Consider the following 25,596-nt stretch of genomic DNA (forward strand, 5'->3'; position numbering starts at 1 on the left):
CCCCAACTCTTGCATTCTCTCTCTCAAAATAATTTTTTTTTTAAATTTTAATAAATACATAAGTGACCGGAGCCATAATGTCAAAGCTGGAACGTGAACTCAGCCATCCTGACTACACTCTAAGTGAAGCACTACGCTGCTGCCCTAGTACCTTCCAAACAGAAATGTCCCATCTGAAAGTCTAAGTTTTGTTTAACTACTAAGGTGTGATTATAATTGCTTCCATTATAGCAACTAGTAGAGCTAGGTTTAAATTTTTTATTCTCAGGGGCGCCTGGGTGGCTTAGTCGGTTAAGCGTCCGACTTTCGCTTAGGTCATGATCTCGCGGTTCGTGGGTTCGAGCCCCGCGTCGGGCTCTGTGCTGCCAGCTCAGAGCCTGGAGCCTATTTCAGAGTCTGTGATTCCCTCTCTCTCTGACCCTCCCCTGCTCACGCTGTCTCTCTCTCTCTCTCTCTCCTAGAAATAAATAAAAATATTAAAAAAAAATAAATTTCTCATTCTCAGATGGAGGACCCCTGTGTTATGAAAAAACACACACAATTCAGAACGTCTCCATTTATCCTAGCAAAAGTGCCACTTTTCTAAGGAGTGCAGTGATTTTTTTTAAGTTTTTGTAAAACCAAATATAAGTGCAAAACTCGATGACAGTTAAGTCCGCCTCATTTTTAAAGAAAAAAGCTGCTGTAAGGTGTACTTTATGTTAAGTTCTGCAGGTTGGAAATCGGAGATTCAAAACAAAGTCCAAAAAAGAAATACAGTCAGGACAGCTACAAGCAGAGAGAAAACCTGCCTGAGTGATATGGATGCAGAAATACCGAGCTGTGCACACAGCAGGTGCTCAATCAATGCTTTTGGAAGAAACGAAAAGGGTAACAAGCTCTTCTTGGGTTTTATAAACCTCATTGGTTTGTATACTAGGAAAAGCTACAGGAAAAGCACGGAGTACCAGTCATGAAAATGATGTCTTCAGATATAATGAAAACCTTGAAGGGAGAGGGCTCCCATGGTGCAACAGCATGAAGGAAAATAAGAAGCAAAAAATAATAAATAGCATCTCTAAGAGCTGGAACCCCAAGCGATTACAGCCTTTTGACTAAACCAAGGAAATGAGAAACTGAATGACAAATAGAATGGCTGTGTCCATCACACTGCCATCTTCAATCTACCTCCAGCAAGGGTCCCCAAAACTCTCTCCTCTCCCTAGAAAGAGCTGCAACGAAGTAAAGATCAAAGAGGCAGCTTGGCAATGAGTGACAGCTGTTTGAAACTTAGCAGGCCCCTTCAAAGTTCGCAGCCCTAGGCTCTTGAAGGATCCAGGGCCCTGTAAAAAGGGCCAATACCTTAGCCCCACCCCAGCCCCACAGATTCAAAGTCTGGAGGCGGGGCCTGGAATCTGCATTTTTAACCACACCTCCAGACGCGTCCTGGGCCCGCTAAAAGTTCGGCAACTACCATCTTGGTCGGGTTTGATAAAGAAAAGGCAAGCCGCGCGGAAAGGATGAGCTGGGGGCGAGGGAGGGGACAACTGACATCAGATCCCTAGGCAGGTACAAAGTCCGCTCGCCCACCCGACTGCGGAGCGGGAATGGAAGGAGGGAACTTGGGTTTGAAAAGATCCCCTCCCCCGCCCTCGCGGCAACCCGCCGAGGGTCCGTCTTTACCATCGCGAGCAGCGCAGCAGCTTCTCCAACCGGTCGAGCGCGGCGCGGCTGTGGGCCCAGGCCCCGCGCCCCTCGGGCTCCATGGCGGGCGCGGGACGAGGCTCGTTCCCAGACCGGACCCTCGGCTGCCGATTCCCCGGCATCGCCCTCCCTTCGCCGGAAGAGATCCTCCCAGAATTTGAGACGCGAGGGCTTGGGCGACGACTGAGACGCCGCAGGCCTCACACCCGACCCCGGCCCGAACGGTCCCGGGTTCTGGGCCGGCCGGACGCTGGGGGGGCGGGGCCCCGGAAACGCGCCAAAAGTCCAGAGCGCGGGGCCGGGAGGGGCGGGGCCTGCAGTTGGCGGGAAAGGGGGCGGGTCCAGGCCTCTTAGAGGGATAAAAGTGAGAAAAAGCAAGTCCTTTACTTTTCTGAACCATTGGTTTTAGGGACCTCTGGACGCGACTGATGGAAAATCACAAACCAAGGAACTTTTAGTAGAGGGGAATCTCTAAAGAATGCAGTTTTCACTACCTTAGAACTGGGAAAAGCTTTGGTCCTGACACTGAATGTGCCACCTTCTTTACTCCTGAAAAAGTAACTTTCTCACCCTCCCCCCTCCACCTTTTACAAGTTTTTTGGTTTGTTAAAGATCTGATGAGGGAACTTGGGGAAAGCTGAGAGCAAAAACCAGGCTGGCACCCACCCCGCCCCATTCCCAAGCACAGGTGGAATATGTGTGATACTCCTTGGACATTCCTGGCTACCCAAGAACAAAGGAAAGGTGTTAATGTGCTTGCCATGGTAATGTGAAAAACTAAGGCAAATGAAAAATTAAATTCCCTTACTGCCCATTGACAAGTCTTGAAACTGGCAGAGTGACCTCCCTCTAGGAGCTCAGCTGCCTCAAAGACGACACTTTGGTGGCGGCAAAAGAGAACTGTAGCTTAACATGAGCTCAACCTCAAGGATCCTGTAAGTCAACTTTCTTTAACTCAACTGCCCCAAGATAACATGCTGGCAATCATACTCCAAGCTTATGCCTCCCCTCAATATATCTAAAGGGTCTCCTGAGGATTTATTAAACGGTAATAAGCGGTGTTTCCCTAGAAATAGTTAGCCCTTCAAGGTCCTAGAAACCTTGCTTCCAAAATTCCTTAGAGACTTATTCTATGCCTGACCCACTTCCAATCTGAGAGTATATAATGAGTTACCTGTCAGGACTCCAGTCCAACTCTTCCTGACCATGGGTCCTGTCCCCATGTTTTAATAAAATCACCTTTTGGCACCAAAGATGTCTTCAAGAATTCTTTCTTGGCCTTTGGCTTTGAACCACTCCACCATCATCCCAAAACTTCATCAGATCCACACAAGGATCTTTCATTGCTCGCCATATTTTATGTATAACACCTACTGAGCACCCTTCACCCTCCCCGTCCAATCCACTGCCAAATCATTGCATTTCCCCTCTGACTTATTCTCATATCTACCCACTTCTTTCTGTCTTCACTCCACCACAGGCCCCTTGTCTCACTTTTACCTAGATTGTTGCCTTAGCCTGCTGGCTGGTATCCATGTGTCCACCCAAGTCCCCTCTAGTCCTTAGGCTACACTGTAGCCATCTAAAACATTTCCAAAGAACATAACCACTTGGTTAGTAGAAACAGAATAGGGGGAAAAAAAAAAAACCTAAGGAAGATCTTAGAGGGTATTTTTACTGACCTGTAATAGCATATTAAACTAACCAAATTTTTTTTCTTAAACTCACAGGTAGTCAAGAAATTGATTTTGATTATTAACTCTGTTAAACCATTGCTTACTCTTTGCAGAGCTTCAGAGAAATCAAACTCTAGAAAACTTAAAACGTTACATACACTTGGAGATACTGTGGTATATAATGGAGTAAACTGGGAATTTCAGGAGCCAGACATCCCTACTTCTAATCCCACTTCCTCTGCTAAATAATTTTGTGATTTAAATCAGATCTTAAGTCCTCTGAACATTAGTTTCCCTATCTGTAAAGTGGGAATACTTATTCCATAGATCTAAAGGATTATTATATGAGATAAATGTAAAATCACCTACATCATAAGTGCTCAATAAGTGGTAGCTAATATGAAGATGATTACATATATAACCAGTACTGGTTTTCTTTTTTTTTAAATTTTTATGTTTGAGAGAGAGAAAGAGACATACATAACCAGTACTATTAATGTTTTACTTACCACAGAATAACACTGAATAATTTTATCAGATGCTTTTGTAATTAGGACATAACTGATCAGAGTAAATGCAGATTTCACACTTTGGACCAAACAGTTGTTACTGACTATTTGTATAGCGCTATTAAATGAGTTGTGCAGGGACAATGAGGTCTTTCTCCCACTAGCTTCCTCTTCTTTCCTTCTGCCATTGCCTCATCACCTCTCACCAAATCTCATGAAATTCTCAGCAGCTGGTTGATGGCAGTCATAGTAAACTCATCAAGAGAATAAGCAAGGTTACTCTTCCATCTGCAACTTCCCCTTCCATTACCTTCCTCCAGCCCTGCTCTGTTAGCACAAGTGGCTGATGCTTTTACCTTTACTTAAAAAAAAAAATTTTTTTTTAGAGAGAGAAAGCGCACAAGCAGGGAAGAGGGGGGCAGAGGAGTGGCGGGGGGCGTGGGAGGGGGGGAGAGTATCCCAAGCATGTTCCATGCTCAGTGCTGAGTCTTGACTCAGTCAGTACTCAATCCCACAATGCTGGGATCATGACCTGAGCCAAAATTAAGACTCAGACACTCAACCAACTGAGCTACCCAGGCACCCCACTTTACCTTTGTTTTTAAATTCCAGTATAATTAGCACAGTGTTTTATTAGTTCCAAATGTGCAATATAGTGATTCAACAATTCTGTACATTACTCAGTCCTCATCACAATTAGTGTACTCTTAATCTCCTTCATTTATTTCGCCCATCCACCTCCCCTCTGGTAACTAGCAGTTCTCTATTTATAAGACTATTTCTTGGTTTCTATCTTATTTCCTGTGTTCATTTTTTCTGTTTCTTAAATTCCACATATGTCTAAAATCATATGGTATTTATCTTTCTCTGACTTACTGATTTCACTTAGCATTATACCCTCTAGATACATCCATGCTGTTGCAAATGGCAAGATTTCATTCTTTTTCTTTTTATGGCTTAGTAGTATTATACTGTGTGTGGGTAGAGATGATAGATAGATAGATAGATAGATCGATCTTTATACATTCATCTATGGATGGACACTCGGCTATTTTGGCTATTGCAAATAATGTAGCAATAAACATAGGGGTGCATATATCTTTTCTAATTGGTGTCTTTGTATTCTTTGGGTTAAATAGCCACTCGTGGAATTACTGGTTCACATGATAAATCTGTTTTTAATTTTTTGAGAAAACTTCATACTGTATTCCACAGTGGCTGCACCAATTTGCATTTCCACCAACAGTGCATGAGAGCTCCTTTTTCTCCACATCCTTACCAACACTTATATTTTCTTCTGTTTTTGCTGTTAGCTATTCTGACAGGTGTGAGGTGGGATGGCATATGTTTTTGCATCAACCTTTCCTCCCAGCCTTGGATCCTGGATTTTAAGAGCCAGTGCTTTCCCACATGTGCATTTATGTGTGTGTACAAAACATGGGCCAATCCAGGATGAGGTACACCAAGAATGCCTAAAATCCTGGAACTGTGCTTCCAGAGAACAACTTCCCAGGAAAATCCAGTCCATCTATGGGGTTTTGGTAAAGCCTTAGCTTAGGCATTAGCAGTATCCTGTCTTCACTTTAAAGGGGACTGAATGTCTTAATTCCCTTTTCGTGTCCTACAAGGACCTCCCAAGTACATCAGAGTTTAGGTTTGTTTCTCCATTTTGCTCCTAGTCTGTTTTCTTCCAGCTAAGCAGGACCTTAGACTCTTCCAAAATTATTCAGCCCACCCAGTGTAACATTTGGGTCCTATGGGCATTCTGAGGCAGACAAATCGGCTTGCTTTAGCCTGTTTACATATCCTTCTCTCTTCATGCCCTTTCTAACTGCATTGATTACCATCTGTAGTGCTGCTTATACTCCAAAGGCATCTTGGTCTGGTCTCTTTCCTGATCTTCAGGCTCAATATCACAATTTGTGGAAAACAAACTGTCTAAATGTTAATTTTTTTCTTCTGTTGTGTTGTGAAGGCTTTCACATAGTAAATTTCCCTCATATGCACTTGGATAAACATATTTAACAAGCAAAACAGGACAAACATAATACCAAGCCTCTTCTCGTTTGGGAATGTGAAGCTACCTCACAAATTCAGCACGTACCCAAATTCTTCTCTGGCTTTTAATTATGGTGTCATACGATAGAATCAAATGCTGTGACTCTTTTGGGTGCATTCTCTTTTTCACGTATAAATTTTGTTTGCCAGGACCTCTATGAAACATAGACCACCCCCCCCCAAACGCAGTTTGAGAACAACTGATAAAGAACAATTGAATGGAACAGACCTCCACAGCATCCAGGAGTGTGGTCTGCGCTCTCTACATTTGACTCACCTAGCCTTCCTGAGTGAAAATGCTCTTAACCTAAGTTAAAGTCATAAGCTCTGTGCTATTTTTTCTGGAATCCAATGTGGCATAATGATTAAGTGCATAGAGCTCTGAGTGAAGCAGAACTGGGTTATAAACCAAGCCCTGCCATTTCCTATGATTGTACCCAAGGGCCCGTTGTTTTAACTTGTTTTGGAACTTAGTTTCATCTCTTGTAAATTTAAGATTAACATCTCCCAACCTCACACTGGTAGGGTTGTTGTGAGAAAAGAATTACAAATTGTGAAAATGTTCTAAACTAGTAGTGCAGCCCAACCAAGGGAAATCTCTTCATGATGAACTGGACTGAGCTTTAACACATACATCAAAGCTTAATTCACAGTAAGCATTGAATACATTTTCCCCCAATTTTAGGACTAGTTCTGGCATTATTGACCTGTACTAAGCCAGTTATACTTGCTTTAAAATTCTCATAAGAGGGGAGCCTGGGCAGCTCAGTCGGTGAAGTGTCTGACTTTGGCTCAGGTCATGATCTCACGGGTTCATGAGTTCAAGCCCCACGTCCGGCTCTGTGCTGATAGCTCGGAGACTGGAGCCCGCTTTCAGATTCTGTGTCTCCCTCTCTCTCTGCCCCTCCCCCCATGTTCATTTGCTCTTTTTCTCTCTCTCTCTCTCAAAATAAATAAACAGTAAAAGAAAATCATTTAAATTCTCTTAAGAAAGAGTGCATATTCTGAGTAAGAAGGAGCCACTTATTTCATGACTGTTGGATCAGAAATACTTGCTGGAGCAACCCCTTTGCAAATATGACTCAATTCTGAAAGGAAGCTTGAATTTTGTTTAATGATCATAATCTCTTTCAGTATCATCTCAAATGAAGTGTCCACTGGATTTCTAACACCATTCATGGCATGATGTTGGTACTAGCTAATAAAAAATCTTTATAGTGTTTGTTCTATTAACTTGGATATCTTTTATTTACAACATTTTGTTCATCATCTCTAAGAGCAAAAAATCCTCAGCAATTAGAAACAGTAACTTTGTTCTGTGTGCTATAGATAGGTTATATGAACCAAACAAAAAAGTCTGGTTTAGACCAAACTAATTTAGACCAAATTTAACTAGTTTAGACCAAAACTAATCAGCACCCACTAGTCATGGATGCCATCATGACCAATATGGGTTTCTTCTTGATTGATACAGTTGGGCACATGATCGAGTTTTGGATGCAGTGGAGTATACCGAAATTTTTTGACATGCTGCTGTCTCAGACTTACACTTAGGGACACAGTCTGAACATCTCATAGACCTTGACATTTACTGAAAAATTACCCAAGTCTCTAGAAGCATCTAGATATTTTGAGATGGTGTTTGAAAGAATGTTAACTCCATTCTTGTGGGCATCTGCCAATTTTCTGTCAAAGTCTCAAAAGTAACTAGTCTAAGGACATAGTTACATTAATATGTCCCTACAGCAGTGGTTTTAAAGGTTTTGGTATCTTCGTATTTCCTGACCATTTATCAAATTTAGCCTGACACAGATATTTCACTGGTCATTGTTTTTTGTTCAATAGACTTCAGAGTTCAGCCCATTCCACTGCTTTTTATTGCTTGCTATTTTTAAGGAGACACCTCAGTAGAAACCCCCTTTTTCTGTACAGTGTAATTACTGAAGCACATAAAGTGGTTATAGCAGGAATTTATCACTTTCAGGTGGAAATACTCCCAGCCAAATAAAAGATAGAGTAGGAATGCCAGAAGCAATTTATAACAGGCTCACTGACATTTTGTGTTGAGAAGCTCTACCACTGAATAAGCATCAAGTCATAAATCTCTGTAAACGTGATTAAAGCAAGCAAGTGATTCTTTGAGGGGACACGATAATAAAAAAATGCTGTGATTCAAAGTAGGAAAATTCTGTTGACAAAAATCACCAAAAACAGCTGTCAGTAAAATTTACAAACAGCTTGCTTTAAATTCTGTTGAATTCCAGCAGCTGTTTGTTTGCACATAAAATGTTCATTTAGGAAATGAGCATTGGCCCTAGTTTGGGTTCCATTGTGTTTCAAAATTTTGTAATCAGCTTAATCAACATTCATACAATAATTTAAACTTCTTTCAATGGACGAGAGGTGACTGGTATATTTAAGTATGCCTCATCTACAGTATGTGTTCAATAAAAAGAAGAATAAGAGTGAATGACTATATACCATTATCCCTGAAGCAATGGTCATTACAAAGCTTTATTTTTTTCCATGTATATATACTGCTTTAGAAATTATACCTTGTTCATTTTGGATTCACTTTACTAGTATTGGTAATAACCCTTAATAGCCCTTCAGCAATACATTCTAGAGTTTTAGAAAGCTGAATTAAAATTTAGTTACTATTGTAAAGTCACTCTCTGTGAGAGATAGTTCATTAAAGCTCTCCTCATATTTTTGCAAATGCCTTCATTTAGTTACTTTTCTCACTATCACAAAAGATAGATTAGATATTTTTTCATCTGTGAAGTAGGGATAATAGAAAATACTTTATTGCTGTTGTATAAATACAATAAGATAATACACTTAGTAAAGTCTTTAGAACATAGTAAATTCTTAATAAATGCTGGCACTTATTACTGTACAAAAACCTCCAGGTTTGGGGTGCCTGGGTGGCTCAGTCAGTTGAATGTTGGACTCTTAGTTTCAGCTCAGGTCATGATCCCAGAGTCATGAGAGCAAACCCAGCATCTGGAGCCTCGCTGTGCAGGTTGTCTGCTTGGGATTCATTCTCAGTCTCCTCTCTCCCCCCTCCACCCCTCTCCCCCTGCTTGCATGCTCTCTTTCCCTTTCTCTCTCTCTCTCTCTCTAAAAATCAAAACAAAACAAAAGAAAAACAAACAAAAACTCCAGGTTCAAGAATGATAAAATTATGAGTTTTGTTCTTAGGTAATAAGAGCCACAATATCCTCCTGTGTACTCAACTAGACAGAAATCCAGTGTGTTTCAACTTTAAAAAATATCTTGCCCTTCACTCCCACAAAATCTATCTATTTATCTGTCTATCCATCTGTCTGCCTATCTATCTACCATCTATCTATCTATCCATCTGTCTGCCATTTTTAGGTATCAATTTGGGAGATTGGAAAGTTGAGTCAAACCAAAAAGCATTACCTTAAAAATAACTATAACAATATTTTTCATTCTTAAGCCAGACATACACAATGATAATCTTACCTTTTCCAGAATCACTCAAAATATTAAAACTATATTACATTTATATTAAATTTCCAGAAAAGAGTCTATAGCCCTAACATCACCTAATGGTGTTGACATCATTATCTCTCTATTTGACAGAGGAGCAAAGAAGGGTTTGTGTTTTTAGTAACTATCCCAAGACATACAGCTTATAACTGAAAGGACAAGGAAATAGACCCAAGTCTACCTAACTCCAAAGCTCAAGTTTTAAACACCCACATAAACCTAGATTTAATTAAATTCAACTTTGAGGGGCACCTGGGTGGCTCAGTGGAATGAGCATCTGACTTCGGCTCAGGTCATGATCTCACGATTTGTGGGTTCAAGCCCTGCATCGGGCTCTGTGCTGACAGTTAGCTCAGAGCCTGGAAACTGCTTTGGATTCTGTGTCTCTCCCTCTCTCTCTGACCCTCCCTGCTAACGCTGTCTCTCTCTCTCTCTCTCTCTCAGAAATAAATAAAAATATTTTTTTAAAAAAGTTCAACTTTGAAGGATGGTAAGTCCAAATCAGTTGAAATACCAGAGGACATATTGATTTTCCACACAATTATTCATTGAAAGGGTACAGAAGAAATTTAAACTTATAGTTTCTCCCCTCAGAGAATTGACTGTCTAGTTACAGACAAGACTAATGCGAGAAACTATATAAATAATATGAGACAGATTATAATTGTGTTCAATTATGTGGTGTACAAAGAAGTATCACAAAAGGTCAGGGGAGAGTATGCTTAAAATTACTTACTGAAGATTTGAGTGATCATGGCTATGTTTGTGGGAGAGGTAAAAGTAGGAGTTAAGTCTTTGAAGATGAGAGGTTTGAAGTAGTAGAAGGGAGGTGAAAGATTATTTCAGATGCGAAAAATTGAGTGAACACAGAGACACAAATGACAGGGAACGTCGGCACCAGTTTGACTGGGGCAAAGATATTTGAGTGAAGTGTATGAAATTACTGTTTTTTCTAGGTCAAAAATGGTTGGATAACAGCGATTCCATCTTGCTCAACCTAATACATAATAGATAGTAGTGATTATAGATACTACCTAGCTGAATGCAATAAAGGACTCCTAGAATTTAAGAGCCATCAGTGAAAAGTCACCTTCTTGAAAGGAAAGCTAGCTAGAATCAAGAAATAATGGCTGAGATTATTATCTGCTCACTTATGCACCCTAAGAGAGATTTGGAAATCGGTTGCTTAGATATTCAAAGAAAAGCCCCAGTGCAATCAAAGCAAACAGAGTAAAATTAAAGGACTAAAACATTTTGTTTTTAAACTTGCCTTTTCAGGGCAATTTGAGCTTGAGAATAAAAATTAAGTCGCATTATGAATAATAACCTATATTTATATAGTTTTGGCATCTATGAGTGGTGTGTAATAACTAGTTTGTATTGGATTACAAGAGCCAATATTAACCCTACAGAAATTTTATTAGCTGTTTTTTAAACATAGCCACTATTAAAAACCATATTGTTGGGATGCCTGAGTGGCTCACTCAGTTGAACGTCAGACTCTTGATTTCAGCTCAGGTTATCATCTCATGGTCACAAGTTCAAGCCCAAAGTTGGGCTCCGTGCTGAGCATAAAGCCTGCTTGATATTTTCTCTCCCATTTCCTCTGCCCCTCCTCTGCTTGTGTTCTCATGCACCTGCTTTCTCTCTCTCTTTCAAAAATAAATAACCATATTGTCTAATTTAGAGTTATATATATTATTTCTTAAAGCAAAGGTGGCAAATATTCAAAACTCATCACTTCCTAAGTACTTTACCACCTTTCTTATTATCTATCCTGTTGATGTGATTGACATTTTTTCATCTCTATGGCAGAAAAGCTGCAGTATATAGCAGTGCGTTCTTGCATATTTCTTGCTGACTCCATGTTCCTTGGTAGCTTGAAATCAACCATGGCGAGAATTTTTACAGGTATTTACACCATGAATATTGGCCAATGCTGCCAATTAGGGTTTGATATATTGTTTTGCTGGTTGTTTATACTTAGATGAAGAAGATGCTAATAACAGACTACTATGTCATGTCCACTTTTATATTGTGAAGAAGCACAAAAAGTTTGATTTTTCCAATATTCAAAATTTATTCAGCAAACAATTTACCCACATATTGACAAACAAGTTACACTTTTGCCTAACGCATGAATTTAACATGTGTATCAACTAACACATGTGTCAGACCTATATTCAGAAAGCCAGCTCTTCAACATATACCAGCACATCAGTGCATCTACCCATCTACTAGACTTCAGATCTGGTGTCTGTTCTGCCTGCTCCCGTGTGGAAGTCTACGGGCTGTAATTGACATATACTCACAAACCCAGTGCCATTGGCTACAATATGGTCTCCAGGCTTGGATTCTGAGCCCCACAGTGATTTTTGCCACCTCAATGGCAAAAATGCCATTTATGCCAGAAGCCTGGCATACTCTGAAGTCAAGATCCTCACACCTTTGAACTCCACAATGGTTCCAAGTCCCAAACTCTCTCTAGCTGCTGTCTTGGGAAGGGACTGCATGTCAACACTGCTCTACTCAAACAGAATTCCTATTCCCCTAGTTTTTTTTGTATTGACTCTGAACTAATTGAGTGTTGCCTTGTACTCTAAGTATGTCTCAGATGTATTGTATGAAATCGGCTCTTTCTGTTCTGTTGTGCATTTTACATTCACATCACAAGTCTATGAGGGGCTTATTTGGAGGAACACTTTCTACTCTACTTCACTTCCTTTGTTTTTCTAGCAGGTATCATTAGCTGACATATTATGTATTTAACTTACTTATCTAATTTATTATCTGTATTTCCTTATGAAATGCATGCTCCAAAGGATTTATGTCTATTTGTTGCTCTATCCCCGGCACCCAGAACAGCACCAAGGCCATAGTAACTATTCACATGAATGAATGAATGAATGAATGGGCACAAAATGGCAGACTTGTGCTATAGTCAGTATCAGATTGGCCCTTTGATGTGGGAGGGAATTATTTTTAGATGAAATTTGCTCTCCTTTCTCTGAATTTAAGAGTAGCTTTTGTTTTTTGTTTTGTTTGTTTTTCCCTAGAGATCTCTAAGTCAATTGTGCCTCATAAGCTCTCTATGACTCAATTCTACTCTTGTGGATGCTGCCTAGATTCCCCTCCCCCTACCAACCTCCAACCATACACAAGGTGGTGACTGGAACATTATAATATAACAGAACTGTTTGAAGGAAAATAAAACCTATGAATATGTAATATCAGAATGTAAAAATGCATTTTCAAACCAGATTTTGTCTGAAAGAGTTTGAGAAAATTCTTGATGAGATCTTCGCTGAGAGGTCTATTAGCAAAATCCAGAGCAGCAATGAACAATGTTTAAACTATTTTCCCTGGGACAATGAGAGAGACATTAGATTTGGGGCCTGGGAAGGAGGAAAGGAGAAGAAAAGGAGAAGAGACAGGGAATCAGCAACATTGTCATGAGATTAGACTTACAGCAAGACAAGGCAGCAGGTGAAAAGTCTCAGGAGTTGGGTAGCCTTTAAAAACAAGTCTTGGAGGCGCCTGGGTGGTGCAGTGGGTTAAGCGTCTTACTTCAGTTCAGGTCATAATCTCATGGTTTGTGGGCTTGAGCCCCACATCCGGCTCTGTGCTGAGAGCTCAGAGCCTGAAGTCTGCATCAAATTCTATGTCTCCCTCTCTCTCTGCTCCTCCCCAATTCCTGCTCTGTCACTCTCTTTCAAATTTAAATAAACATTTAAAAAAATTAAAAAAGAAAAGAACAAATATTTAACTCTGGACTGCTGGATATAGGACTGCTATGGAGACAAACCCGAAGTCTATGGATTTATGGGGACTGGCTCCCTCGACTATGTCACATAAGCTCTGTAACTGAATATAAAGATGAAGATATTTCCTGTCTGAACTGGTAGGTTTCTTTTGTGTAAGTGAAGTACATGTACATGTTGTCATTTATAGATCAGAGCCAAAGCACATCATTTTGTGGCAAAAAAAAATATATATATGTATATATATGTGTGTATATATATATGTATATATATGTGTATATATATGTGTGTATATATATATATATGGTGGGGGCAGTTAGCAAACTCAGATCTTGAAATGATTAGGAGAGTATGAAATTATTAGCAAAGATGGTAAGAGCTCAGATTTGTGAATGTCTGATTTGAAATCCAATCTTTTGTTGTTCTTCAGTAGGGCTCGGTAAGAAAGGCTTCTGGGGTTTTTATTTGTTTTGTTTTGTTTCAATTTGTTACATGAGCTACTTCCTGCCCCCAAGAGGAAATATTTTGCTACCAGAACAGGCCATGGGACTAGAGGTACTTCAGGTTCCTATTGTCCAAATAGCCCAGGAAATGCAGGCTTTTCCTTCCAGAGCAAGAAATGACAGTCCTTGAGGGTAAAATATATTACCTGAAATTTTTTCTGACCATATTATCTTCTCAATAGAGTTCTATTTTCACACTCAGTGACTTGACGTCAAAGATTTTCACATCTTTCAGGCTTATTGCTTTAGGTGAATGTGGATGCTGTGATAGCAGTAATTATCAAAACTGAGAAAGAACAGAAAAAGAAAAAACACCCTTTGTTTCCCAGTTATTTTTATTGGCTAAGAGTATTTAAAACTAAAAGAAGAAATATATTTTTAATGTACACAGAGTTTTGAAAGAATTCATAAGCATCTATTGGAGGGTAGGGAACAGGAAGGAGAAAACAAGAGAGAAGAGATAACTACTAATGAACAGACAAACAAAACCAAAAACAAAAAAGACAGGGCAGTGTCCTTGGAAGTAGAATATATATGTTCATGCCCTGGCCTTTCATTTACTACATTTTTTTTTAACCTTAGTGAAGCCATTAACGCACCCTTCCAATTATTCTCAAGCGTCAAGCAGTTCTTAAGAGCTTATCATATGCCAGTCCCTACTTAAGTGCTGGAAATAAATGGGTGCATAAGACCAACCTGACCCTGTCCTCACAGAGTTTACAATCTGTGCTTCTCTTTTATCAACTGTAAAATGAGGAAATTATAATTGCCTTCTCTTCATGTTGCCATGAGGATCAAATGAGAATAGCTTATGTAAAAGCAGTTTGTAAACCATCTATGTGAGAGCTTATTATTATACTTCTCTTTGTCTAAACTCAAATTAAGAGGTACTTAGCCAGCCCCACATTTGTTAAAATTAAAACAAAATCATTAACTTCAATTGTCAGTGCACAATTGCCTCTGTAGAAGAAAACACCTTCTTTAAAAAAAAAAACCTATCAAGGTTTTGTCCCATTCTTAATTATGATCATAGACAATGCAGCTTGCTTTGAAAGTTTTCCTCTATACTTCATTTCCAAGTACTAGTTAAATTCCCTTTCTTGAATTATAGGGTGCCAGAATAAATGGTTGAAACATTGGGTGAGAATCACAAAATCTAACTTACTCTGTTCCTGAATCTGAACCACGGACGAAAACAACAAAACCAACCAACCAACCAACAAACCAAAAACTAATTTGAATAGAGATATTCTTAGGCTTCAGATTATTTTTTACTATAAAACATTAGTACAACACAGTAATAAACGCATTCTTAAAGATAATTTAAAAAATTTTTTTATTTATCAATTTGGTGGAGTGGGGGGGGGACAATGCACACATGTGAACAAGCAAGAGAGGAACAGAGAGGAGAGTGAGAATCCCAGGCTGGCTCTGCATCATCAGCGCAGAACCCAGGAACCATGAGATCGTGACCTGGGCCGAGATCAAGAGTTAGATGCTCAACCAACTGTGCCACCCAGGCGCCCCTAAAGGTAATTTTTAAAATACTGAATTAACAAGGCACCCGGTTGGCTCAGTCGGTTAAGTATCCAACTTTGGCTCAGGTCATAATCTCGCAGTTTGTGAGTTCAAGCCCCGCATGGGGCTCTGTGCTGACAGCTCAGAGCCTGGAGCCTGCTTTGGATTCCATGTCTCTCTTCTTCTCTGCCCCTCCCCTGTTCACACTCTCTCTTCTCTCAAAAGTAAATAAACATTAATTTTTAAAAAAAATTTTTATATTACTGAATTAACTAGTCTGTTCACTCAGAGAATAAATTTAACATCAAATCAAAGACAACCATAGCCCCATATCTCCTCTTATTCTCATTTAAATCCTCTATCCCTTTAAATAAAATTCTAGCACTAACACACAGATCAAGCAGTCTTGACATGTTCATCTTTGCTAAGTGCATCATAATTTTTCAAAAATCATAAGTATTACTTGAAATGAGTATTTCTTGTATTTCAAGTATTATTTGTTCGTAAGCATACCTGTTTTGAAGTCATGATAATACCAATTTAAAACAGTATTTGATCCATTAGTTTTCCAAATAAAGTTGCCATTAACTTTTGAAAACAAAGGATACCAATATATACCTCATAAGACAATAAAATAGAAAAATACACATCGTCTTCTCTTCCATAAACTGAAATATGTTTACAGTCTTTGTCAATAAATCAGCATGTGTATACATTTCTCTGTTATGCTGAACTGAAATTTACAACCAAGTAAGCATAGAACAAACCCCTATACATCACAACTAAGATCCAATGTATGTGAATATAATAGCAAATACATACAAATAAATTATTGTAGTAAGATATAAGATTAAACTGACTCACTCTTAAATCCATAAGGTAAAAGAGTTACAGATTCTAGAAATAGAGGAAAGAGTTTTTTCAGCAGTAAATTATTGCAGACAACTGGACATTGCAAGGTGCAAGCAAGTTGAGCCATACGGGCATGAAGAATAAACAGATCACTAAATTTAGTTTATGCGGTATTTAAACACAGACAATGCAGTTTTTGCCTTTATAAGACAAATGTACTTTAAAATCAATTTGTAATGTGACAGAAAGCCAGTAAAATAGTTTCAGTAGTGGTATGATATACTGTGATAGTTTAGTTCTATGCAAACATGAATCAAGACCTCCATATCCTGTCAAAGCAACAAAGAACCTTACCTTTCTAAAGGAGTAATATGAATTCCAAACAATGCACTTCCTAAAGGAAAAACTTAAGGTAAAAAATGGCGCCGAGCTTCTTGGAAGAGAAGTACAATTGTCTTCCAAGTAGATGTTAACTACAGCCTCTGTATCTTAAAGTACCTTAACATATTCTCTCCTTCTCCATGTACTACTTAGTACAAATGGTTTATTTATCAAACTGCCAAGGAGAAATTTTGAATCAAAATATAATACTCATTATTTTGCAAGATTTGGTATGCTTTTTTTTAATATAGTGAAAGTTAAAAACATTCCTGTTTGTGGAAATTAGTATTTTAACTCATTGGACTAGAAGTATAGGAAGAACAACTTTAAAATTGTGAATTTTTTAAAGTTTTATTTGCTTATTGATTTTGAGAGCAGGAGAGCATGAGTGCAAGCTAGGAAGGGACAGAGAGGGAGGGAGAGGGAGAGAGAATTCCAAGTAGGCTCCAAGCTATCAGTGTGGAGCCTGATGCAGGCCTAGAACCCACTAACTGTGAGATCATGACCTGAGCTGAAACCAACTTGGTTTCTTGGACTTAACAAACTGAGCCACCCAGGCACCTTGTGAATTTGTTTTTAAAATAGTAAGCCTTGGGGCATCTGGGTGGTTCAGTCAGTTGAGCATCCAACTTTGGCTCAAGTCATGATCTCACAGTTTATGAGTTTGAGCCCTGCATTAAGCTCTGTCCTGACAGCTCAGAGCCCAGAGCCTGCTTCAGATTCTGTGTCTCTCTCTGCTCCTACCCACTCTCACTCTGTCTCTCTCTTTCTCAAAAACAAATAAACATTAAAAAAAAAAATAGTAAGGACTTTTGTATTGCTCTCTATCATGACTTTAAAGGGGATAACAGCTCCTTGCTATACTATATTACTCATACTCTGTGTAAATGAAATGAAGAATATCTCGAAACAATTTATACATTTTATAATCATAATCAATGAACCACATTTTATCTAATACCTATTTAAGTGAAATATAATGAAATCCTGTATAAAGCATGTTCTTATAAATAAAAATCATTTCACATTTTAATTTTTTTGTTTATTTATTTTTAGAGAGAGAGAGAACAAGTGGGGAGGGGCAGAGAGGGGGAGAGAGAGAATCCCAAGCTGTTGGTGCAGAGCCCAAAGTGGAGTTTGAACTCACAATCTGTGAGATCCTGACCTGAGCCAAGATCAGGAGTTGTACGCTTAACTGACTGAGCTACCCAGGCACTCCTCAAGTCACATTTTATATTGGAGCTTATCACTAAAGAGATTTTCTTTAAATAATCTATTAAGATCAGTATAAGATATCTGAAGAATATAATTTGCAAACATGGATATCCTCTTAAGATTCAAACTCAACCTATAACATACACCTAATATTTCTATTGTGCATCTATACAAGAACTAGTGGGACGAAAAGATCCAGAAGTCGTTACCTACAATTCATTAGAATGCAGCAGCAGGGAAGTACCAATATTTCTTATTTCTTACTGGTATGCATGCTCTTGACTGAATCATGATGAGCAAGGCAGTCCAGTCATACTTCCTTTTCAATTACTGAAGTAGAGAAGAAACTGAAATTTTATTCTGGCGATGGTATTCTCTGACAGTTGGAATTAACAGAAAGAATTCATTAAATAGGAAGAGATCCAGTTTCAAATCCAGAATGAAAGGGAAGAAAGTGAGAGATTTGTTTCCACACACTGCAGAACTGTAATACAAAACAGCCTCCTGAGATGTTACGTATCCTACCTGTTCCGTACGGTAGAGCCTAATTTCCATGTAGGAAAAAAAAAACAACACATGTATTTATTTTTTGGCCATAAAAGTATTTGGAAAGATCTCTAAAACATACTTGTTTACCAGGTGATAAACAAAGTAATTTAAAAGCATGATCCCTAATTTCCAGAACATTCAAGGGAAAGTACTAAGGAAAAGAGGGATAGACACTTTAGGGAACTTCCTATATTTAGGAGGCAGGAGAAGTAGGATGATTAAAGAAAAAAAAAAAAAGAAAAAGGAAAATCAAGCCATAGGGGAAATATAATTTAAATTTGAAAAACCTTATTTTAAAGAGTTTGGGAATCTAAGTGAATAAGGTGGGAACCAGGAGGAAGAGCCTGCAAATTATAACTGATCACGTTCTGCTTTTTAAAAGAGTCTCCTCCAGGGGTACCTGGTAGCACAGTCAGTTAACGGTCCAATTCTTGGGTCGGCTCAGGTCTTGATCTCATGGTTTTGTGAGTTCGAGTCCTGCATCGGGCTCTGTGCTGACAGGGTGGAGCCTGCTTGGGATTCTCTCTCTCTCTCTCTCTCTCTCTCTCTCTCCCTCCTCTGCTCATGCTGTCTCTGACTTTCTCAAAATAAATAAATAAACTTAAAAAAATTTTTTTAAAGACTCTCCTCCAGCGCTGAGAGGTTAAGACCTGAGGACTGGGAAAGCTCATAGAATTAGGATATCTGTCCACAAAACATGATGGCATTCCAGAACAGGTATCATTATCTCTATTTCAGTCTTTTTCAGATTATTGACATTTGAAATGACCCAGTTTATTTTGTTTCTGCCGCCAAAGGTTCTCATGATCTGACACTATTTGGTAGGAGGAGAAAGCCACTGAAGGTGAATGCTCTTAACCTAGGAGGCCAGAAATTTCATAACATGTACTGAAGAAGGAGAATGGAAAAAAAAAAGAGCAAGAGAGGAGAGAGAGAGAGAAGGAAGAGGAGGAAGAGGAGGAAGAGAAGGAAAAGGAGGAAGTGAAAAAAGATTCAATGGATCTTTAGCATGAAAAATGAAATAGAAATTGTGAAAATAAATGATCACTGTTAACATTTAGGTTACAACTTGTAATTGTGTATTGATTTTTAGAATGAACAGAGAATGGGCCAAAATCTCATTGCTTTGGGTGTAGCATTGCAAACAAATGTTTTTGAGAGTAAGACATGACATCTTCAATCCACATTTTCCCTCAGGTCCCTCATAATCGTATAATGTTCCAAGAATTCTCTTTTGAAGCTTTGACTTTGTCATCACTTCCTCGGTCTCTGCCTCCTCTGGTGGTTGAATTGTTTAATTGCCATTTGCCTGTCGTTTTAGCAGTTCTCCAACATCACTTTCTGCAACTTCATGAAAGTTCGAATCTTGGGGGATATTTGCATTTTCACTTTGCTTTGCATTACGTCTTTCATCGTATTGTCCAGATACTGATGCTTTAAGCCATGGGGGAATATAAAGGCTAATGATAGGGGTGCCTGGGTGGCTCAGTCAATTAACCGTCCCACTTTGGCTCAAATTGTAATTTTATGGCTCATCAAGGCCCATGCTGGCAGCTCCGAGCCTAGAGCCTCCTTCAGATTCTGTGTCTCCCACTCTCTTTGCCCACCTCCCCTCCCTCTCCCCCCCTCCTCTTTCAGATATAAACGAACATTTAAAAATGTTTTTAAATTAAAAAATATAAATAAAGGCTAAAGTTAGGCACTGAGGATTCTGCATTGAGTGGGGACTAATTTTGGAAATGGCCAGTTTTGTATTACATATTTGTAATTATTTTGTATTTTGATTTGCTATACAATCTAATATAAATCCAGGAATTTAATTATGAACACTCAGATGAAAGACCTCTCTGACCTCTGAATAATCAAGAATGGCTTGTCTTTCTAAATATCCTATAGATGACTAAACTTTGATATAAAGGAAATATAACATTGAGAAATATGTTTTATTTCACCTTCTGAAATCTTGTTGTGTTATCCTTCAGCCATAATAATATATTTGGGAAATATATGTCTAGTCTTTTGCAAGACAACTGTTAATTTTAAAATTTAACTTAAAAAATCTGGGTGACTGATCGGTTCTCAGTAGAGCTCAGTAGTGCTCAGTAGAGCATGAGACTCTTGATCTTGGGGTCAAGAGTTCGAGCCCCCCAGGTGCAAAGATTGCGTTTAAAAAATTAACTTAAAAGAAAAAACAGAAATAATAATTGCTTACTCATTGTCTAAGTATGACTGGTGAGCTATTATTAACAAATGAAAGTGGCTTCTGGGTGACTCAGTTGGTTAAGTGTCTGACTCTTGATTTTGGCTTAGGTCATGATCTCACAGATGGTGAGATTGAGCCCTGCTTCAGGCTCTGGGCTATCTGTGGACCATGCGTGGGATTCTCTGACCCTCTCTATGTATACTGCCCTCTCTCAAAAATAAATAAATAAACTTTAAAAAATGAAAGATTCTCTCCTTTAATTGCTTTTCACTATGGCATTTTATTTTATTTTTTAATGTTTTATTCATTTTTGAGAGAGAGAAAGACAGTGTGAGCAGGGGAGGGTCAGAGAGAGAGGGAGAAACAGAATCCAAAGACAGCCTCCAGGCTCTGAGCTAGCTGTCAGCACAGAGCCTGACACGGGGCTCAAACTCACAAACCGTGAGATCATGACCTGAGCCGAAGTCGGACGCTTAACCGACTGAGCCACCCAGGTGCCCCTCACTATGGCATTTTAAACTGGTAAAAATTCTTAGTCAGTTTGTTAGGTTTCACTCTAATTTTATTAAGTTGTTTGTATATGTAGGAAAAAATAGCTATACATTATGACAATTTGAAATGTAATTATAATCTTAGGATACAATGCATATTCACAGTCACAAAAATATAACATTGGTATGAGACTTGTTGCTAGGAAATGAAGCTATCTCTACCAATTTGTATTTCTGGAAATTTCCTATGTAAAGGCATGTATTGATTCATTTAGAAAGTTTCTCTGGGGGAAAAAAAAGTTTCTCCGGATTAATTTGAATTTTCAAATCAGGTTTACACAATGAATTAAGATGATAATATAAATCAAACAAGTCTATTGAATGGTTTTCCAAAAATAATTAATAATGGATAATTGGACAAAATCCCCATTTATATTTTTAAATCTCCACAATCTATTTTTACTACTGATATGGGGGAAAACATCATAATGTATTATAAAATTCATTTGTTTGGCTTTGCAAAAAAGATTTGCTTTTGGAAGAAGCATCTTTGCTGTCCAAATTGCTTTGCATTTGGTTCCATTAGAAGCCAAGTCAGTGTCCAAGAGGCAATCAGCAAATGAAAAGTTATAGACAGAGATGCACCACCTTCCACCATCTTTAATGCTTTTTCTATTCTATTAGGTCCATATTGTGCCCTTTTTGAAACATTCATTTTAATCATTTCTTTATTAAGAATTCTGTGAACTCTTCCACTGCTGCAAACAGTAAGGGCCAGTACTGAAAATAGACTTGATGACTTCACTTTTTCCTTACACTTGGCCACAAACATGCTCTAGCAATTATGAGAAGTGGCCAACCAATTTCCCTAGGACAGTGGCTATAAGATTTGTTTACATCTTGGTCTACAGCAGAGACAAAAAACTCTATGTCTCACACACACTACTCCTCTCGTTTTTCAATTAATGAGTAACAAAGAAGTACCATCATGTAAGGACTGGGTCAGGGAAATCCTATAAACAACAATGTTGCCTTAAGATGATTCTCAATTTTTCCCCAGTCATACAATGTTGGGTTGGCATTGTACAGAAATTAACAGCCATATTGGTCTAGAAATGTTAAACACAATTTTTTCCATTTGCACAGGGGTAACGCGCTGTATTAAATGTGTAAGGTCTTTATCTACATGAGTTTGATTACAGAAACGAATAAAATATTCTCTAAATAATGAAAAAAAGATGATTCTCAATTATTGTTAGTCTTGTTTTGAAGTAAATTCTTCTTTTTTTTTTTTAAAGTATATTTATTTTTGAGAGAGAGGATGAGAATGAGCAGGGGAGGGGCAGAGAGAGAGAGGGTGAGAGAGAATCCCAAGCAGGCTCTGCACTGTCAGCAGGGAACCTGATACAGGACTCAAATTCAGGAACCATGAGATCACGACTGGAGCTCAAACTGGACACTTAACTGACTGAGCCACCCAGACTCCCCAGATTAAATATTTCAATAAGTCCAATTACATAGCAATTTTAGTTCATGCAAATCAAAAGTTAGTAAGTTCCTAGGAATTTAGTAGAATGTAAAAATTACCAAATGATTTAAATTTTCCCAAGGAGGTTTTAGAAGTTATACATTTCTGGAAAAAAAAAAAAAGATTATAAAAAGGTTGGACTATGGTAAGTGCCATACTTTTTCCTCCAAACAATCTCTGTGGAAACTGCAAACATCATCTTTCATTTTACCTCTCTGAAGCTTTCAAACTCATGACAATATAAATGACAGACATCAAATTATGGTAGAAAACCCTGAATTGTGAGTCTGGTTGCCAGAGTATTAAATAGGGCTCCCACTCACAAGAGAAGTCACAATACTCGTAAATTTAAATTTCAATTGCACCCCCTCAATCTGCTTTCTCTAACAAAAACTTGTCTGCTTAAGGCAGACAAATTGCTGCTTGGTCTTGCAAATGTGATTCTCCCACTTTAACCTGCTTCTACATTTACTTCTATCCCCAAAGAGCTTTTCTGTTTATTTCTTCCAAACAGAAGAACTTTTTCTCATGCAAGAAATCAGTAAAGTTAGAAGAACTCATGGGCAGTTTTCTCAAATTCAACCCATCTTCCCCTTTATCCTATGCATTTAGCAAGCTTTTAGCTTGTGTACAGCTGTGGCTGATAATGAAAAAGGCTTCATGAATTTGAATAGTCTCCCTCGAATGCATCATATTTCCTCAATTACAGCTATGTAGTGACCATCACTATTCCATAGTTCATAGAATCATGGAATCTGTTTTCCTTTTATTAAAGAAACCATACAGGTAAACTTGCAATTAGGGTGCCCTTTGAGGAATCACCTCCCATGCCCAATGTCTCTTTTTGAGCGGAGCTTCTGTAGGAAATGCCTTATGCATCCCTAGATCTGCTGATGCTTCTCCCATAACTGACTGACAAGGGGTGGGGAGCCTGCCATGAAAGCTCTGTCCAAAGGAGATGACCTTTAAGAATGCTTCAGGGTTGACCAGTTGGATCCTTTTCTCAGGGGAAGTCAACACTCAGGCTGGAAAGAGCTGAATCACACATGATGATGGACAGGTAGACCAGAAAGATACTGTGTGGTGAAATATGTGATAGTCTGAAACAATAAACTGATACTTGCATGGATCACTGGAATGGCCACCTAATACCTGAATGCCATCATGCGATTTCATGCTTGTGTCTATACTGCATTCACATTTTAGGTACTGAGCAAAGGTCAACTAAAGCAAATACCAGTTTCTCAGTAATGGAACTGGAGAACAGTGTTGGAAATATTGAGTGATCCCACAACATGCTGAGGTCAAGAAAAGCCTTGGCACAGCAGTCAGTCCCACCACACTTGGGGGGCAAGGAAATGGTGGTGGGCCAAATACCGGTCCCCATAGATATGCAGATCCTCATCCCTTCCACTTGTGAAAGTTGTTCTACAGAGCAAAAGAGACTCTGCAGGTGTGATTAAAATAAGGATTTTGAGACTGGGAGATTATCTGGATTACATAAATGCAATCACAAATGTCCTGAGAGGGAGACAGATGAGAAGGTGGTACATAATGAAGCAAAGAGAGATTTGCAAATGTAACATTGCCGACCTTGAAGATTGATGAAGGGGCCATGAGCCAAGAAATGCATCTGTAGAAACTGGAAAAAGCAAGGACATAGATTCTCCCCTAGAAACTGCCGAGGGAGCTTGGCCCTGGCAACACCTTTTTTTCAGCCCAGCAAAACTGATTTTGGACTCTTGACTCTAAGAACTGACTGTAAGAGAATAAGTAGGAGCTGTTTTATGCCACCAAGTGTGTGATGAATTGGGCAGTAAGAAACTAGTATCAAGGTGTGGTGCACACTTCAGTTCTGAATGTAGTAAATAGAATAGAAGATACATACTAAAGATTTATTTTTCTTTTCCTCATCAATAACTAGATTAACATACCAATTAAGTGTAAAACTCAATAAGTTGACAATTAGGTGTTGTTCCTGGCCAAATTGTGATTAAGTATGTCATCTGATTATCTTCAACTAGCAAGTAAATTCTTGAAATTATTAATACTAATATGAGTTGGCATGCTCTGTATCAGTATTATTGAGGTCAAAAGAATGTATACATAAATATAAAATCTGACTGTCACCATATCTTTGAAATCTTTTATTATTTTGTTTTACCAAAATAGTAGCACACATCATATTAAGTTGATGTTTTAATGTAAATTAGTTTTATACTGTTTTATAGTTAATTTGAAATTTTATTTATTTTCTTTTTTATTAAAGTTTATTTATTTTGAGAGAGAGAGAACAAGTAGTGGAGGGACAGAGAGAGTGGGAAAGAGAGAATCCCAAGCAGGCTCCATGCTTTCAGTGCAGAGCCCTACATGGGGCTTGATCTCACAAACCATGAGATCATGACCTGAGCCATAATTAAGAGTCAGACGCTTCACCAACTGAGCCACCCAGGTGCACCCAAGTTTTGTTTATTTTCTGTCTTGTTAACCTGAGGAAGTTAGGCTTATTTAGCCCTCCTCCTTATCTTTGTATGTGTTTAAGTCAACATCAGAGTCTGATGTTTTTTTTAAGCTATTATTTTAATGTTTATTTATTTTTGAGAGAGAGAAAGTATGAGCAAGTGAGGGGAGAGAGAGAGGTAGACAGGTTCTGAAGCAGATTCTGTGCTGGCAGCAGAAAGCCTTATGTGGGGCTTGAACTCATGAACCATGAGTTCATGAGATCATGACCTGAGCTAAAATCAGGTGCTTAACTGACCGCAGCACAGCGTCTGAGTTAACCTATTTTAAAAGCTACTAGCATGAAAAACATTATTCAAAATCTTTGTGAGGCTTAGTAGTAGGCAATGGATTTCTAGTTCATCATACTAGAAACATGTTACAGTTACAGTTACATGTTACAGTTACAAGTTACAGTTAAAAGGTAAACTGAGGCAGGGGTGCCTCGTGGTTCAGTTGGTTAAGTAGCCAACTCTTGGATTTCGGCCCAGGTCATTATCTCATGGTTAGTGAGGTGGATCCGAGTGTGAAGCCTGTTTGCAATTCTCTTTCCCTCTCTCTGTTCCTCTCCCATGTGCACACACAATCTCTCTCTTTGTCTCTCAAAATAAAGAAACTTTGGGGCATCTTGGTGGCTCAGTCAGTGAAGCA

At 38.7% G+C, this 25,596-nt stretch overlaps 1 protein-coding gene across 1 annotated transcript in view; it reads right to left on the minus strand.

The window, feature by feature from the left end:
• Window positions 1–1,912, minus strand: part of BARD1 (BRCA1 associated RING domain 1) — an 86,871-nt gene extending 84,959 nt beyond the window's left edge. Inside the window, exon 1 of the mRNA XM_077748661.1 lies at window positions 1,663–1,912. Coding sequence (XP_077604787.1) covers window positions 1,663–1,805 — 143 coding nt within the window. The 5' untranslated portion in view covers window positions 1,806–1,912. The remainder of the gene's footprint in view (window positions 1–1,662) is intronic.
• Window positions 1,913–25,596: the final 23,684 nt, after the last annotated feature.

The sequence above is a fragment of the Crocuta crocuta genome, unplaced genomic scaffold (genome assembly GCF_008692635.1).
Source record: "Crocuta crocuta isolate KB4526 unplaced genomic scaffold, BGI_CrCroc_1.0 scaffold229, whole genome shotgun sequence".
NCBI classification, from domain to species: Eukaryota; Metazoa; Chordata; class Mammalia; order Carnivora; family Hyaenidae; genus Crocuta; species Crocuta crocuta.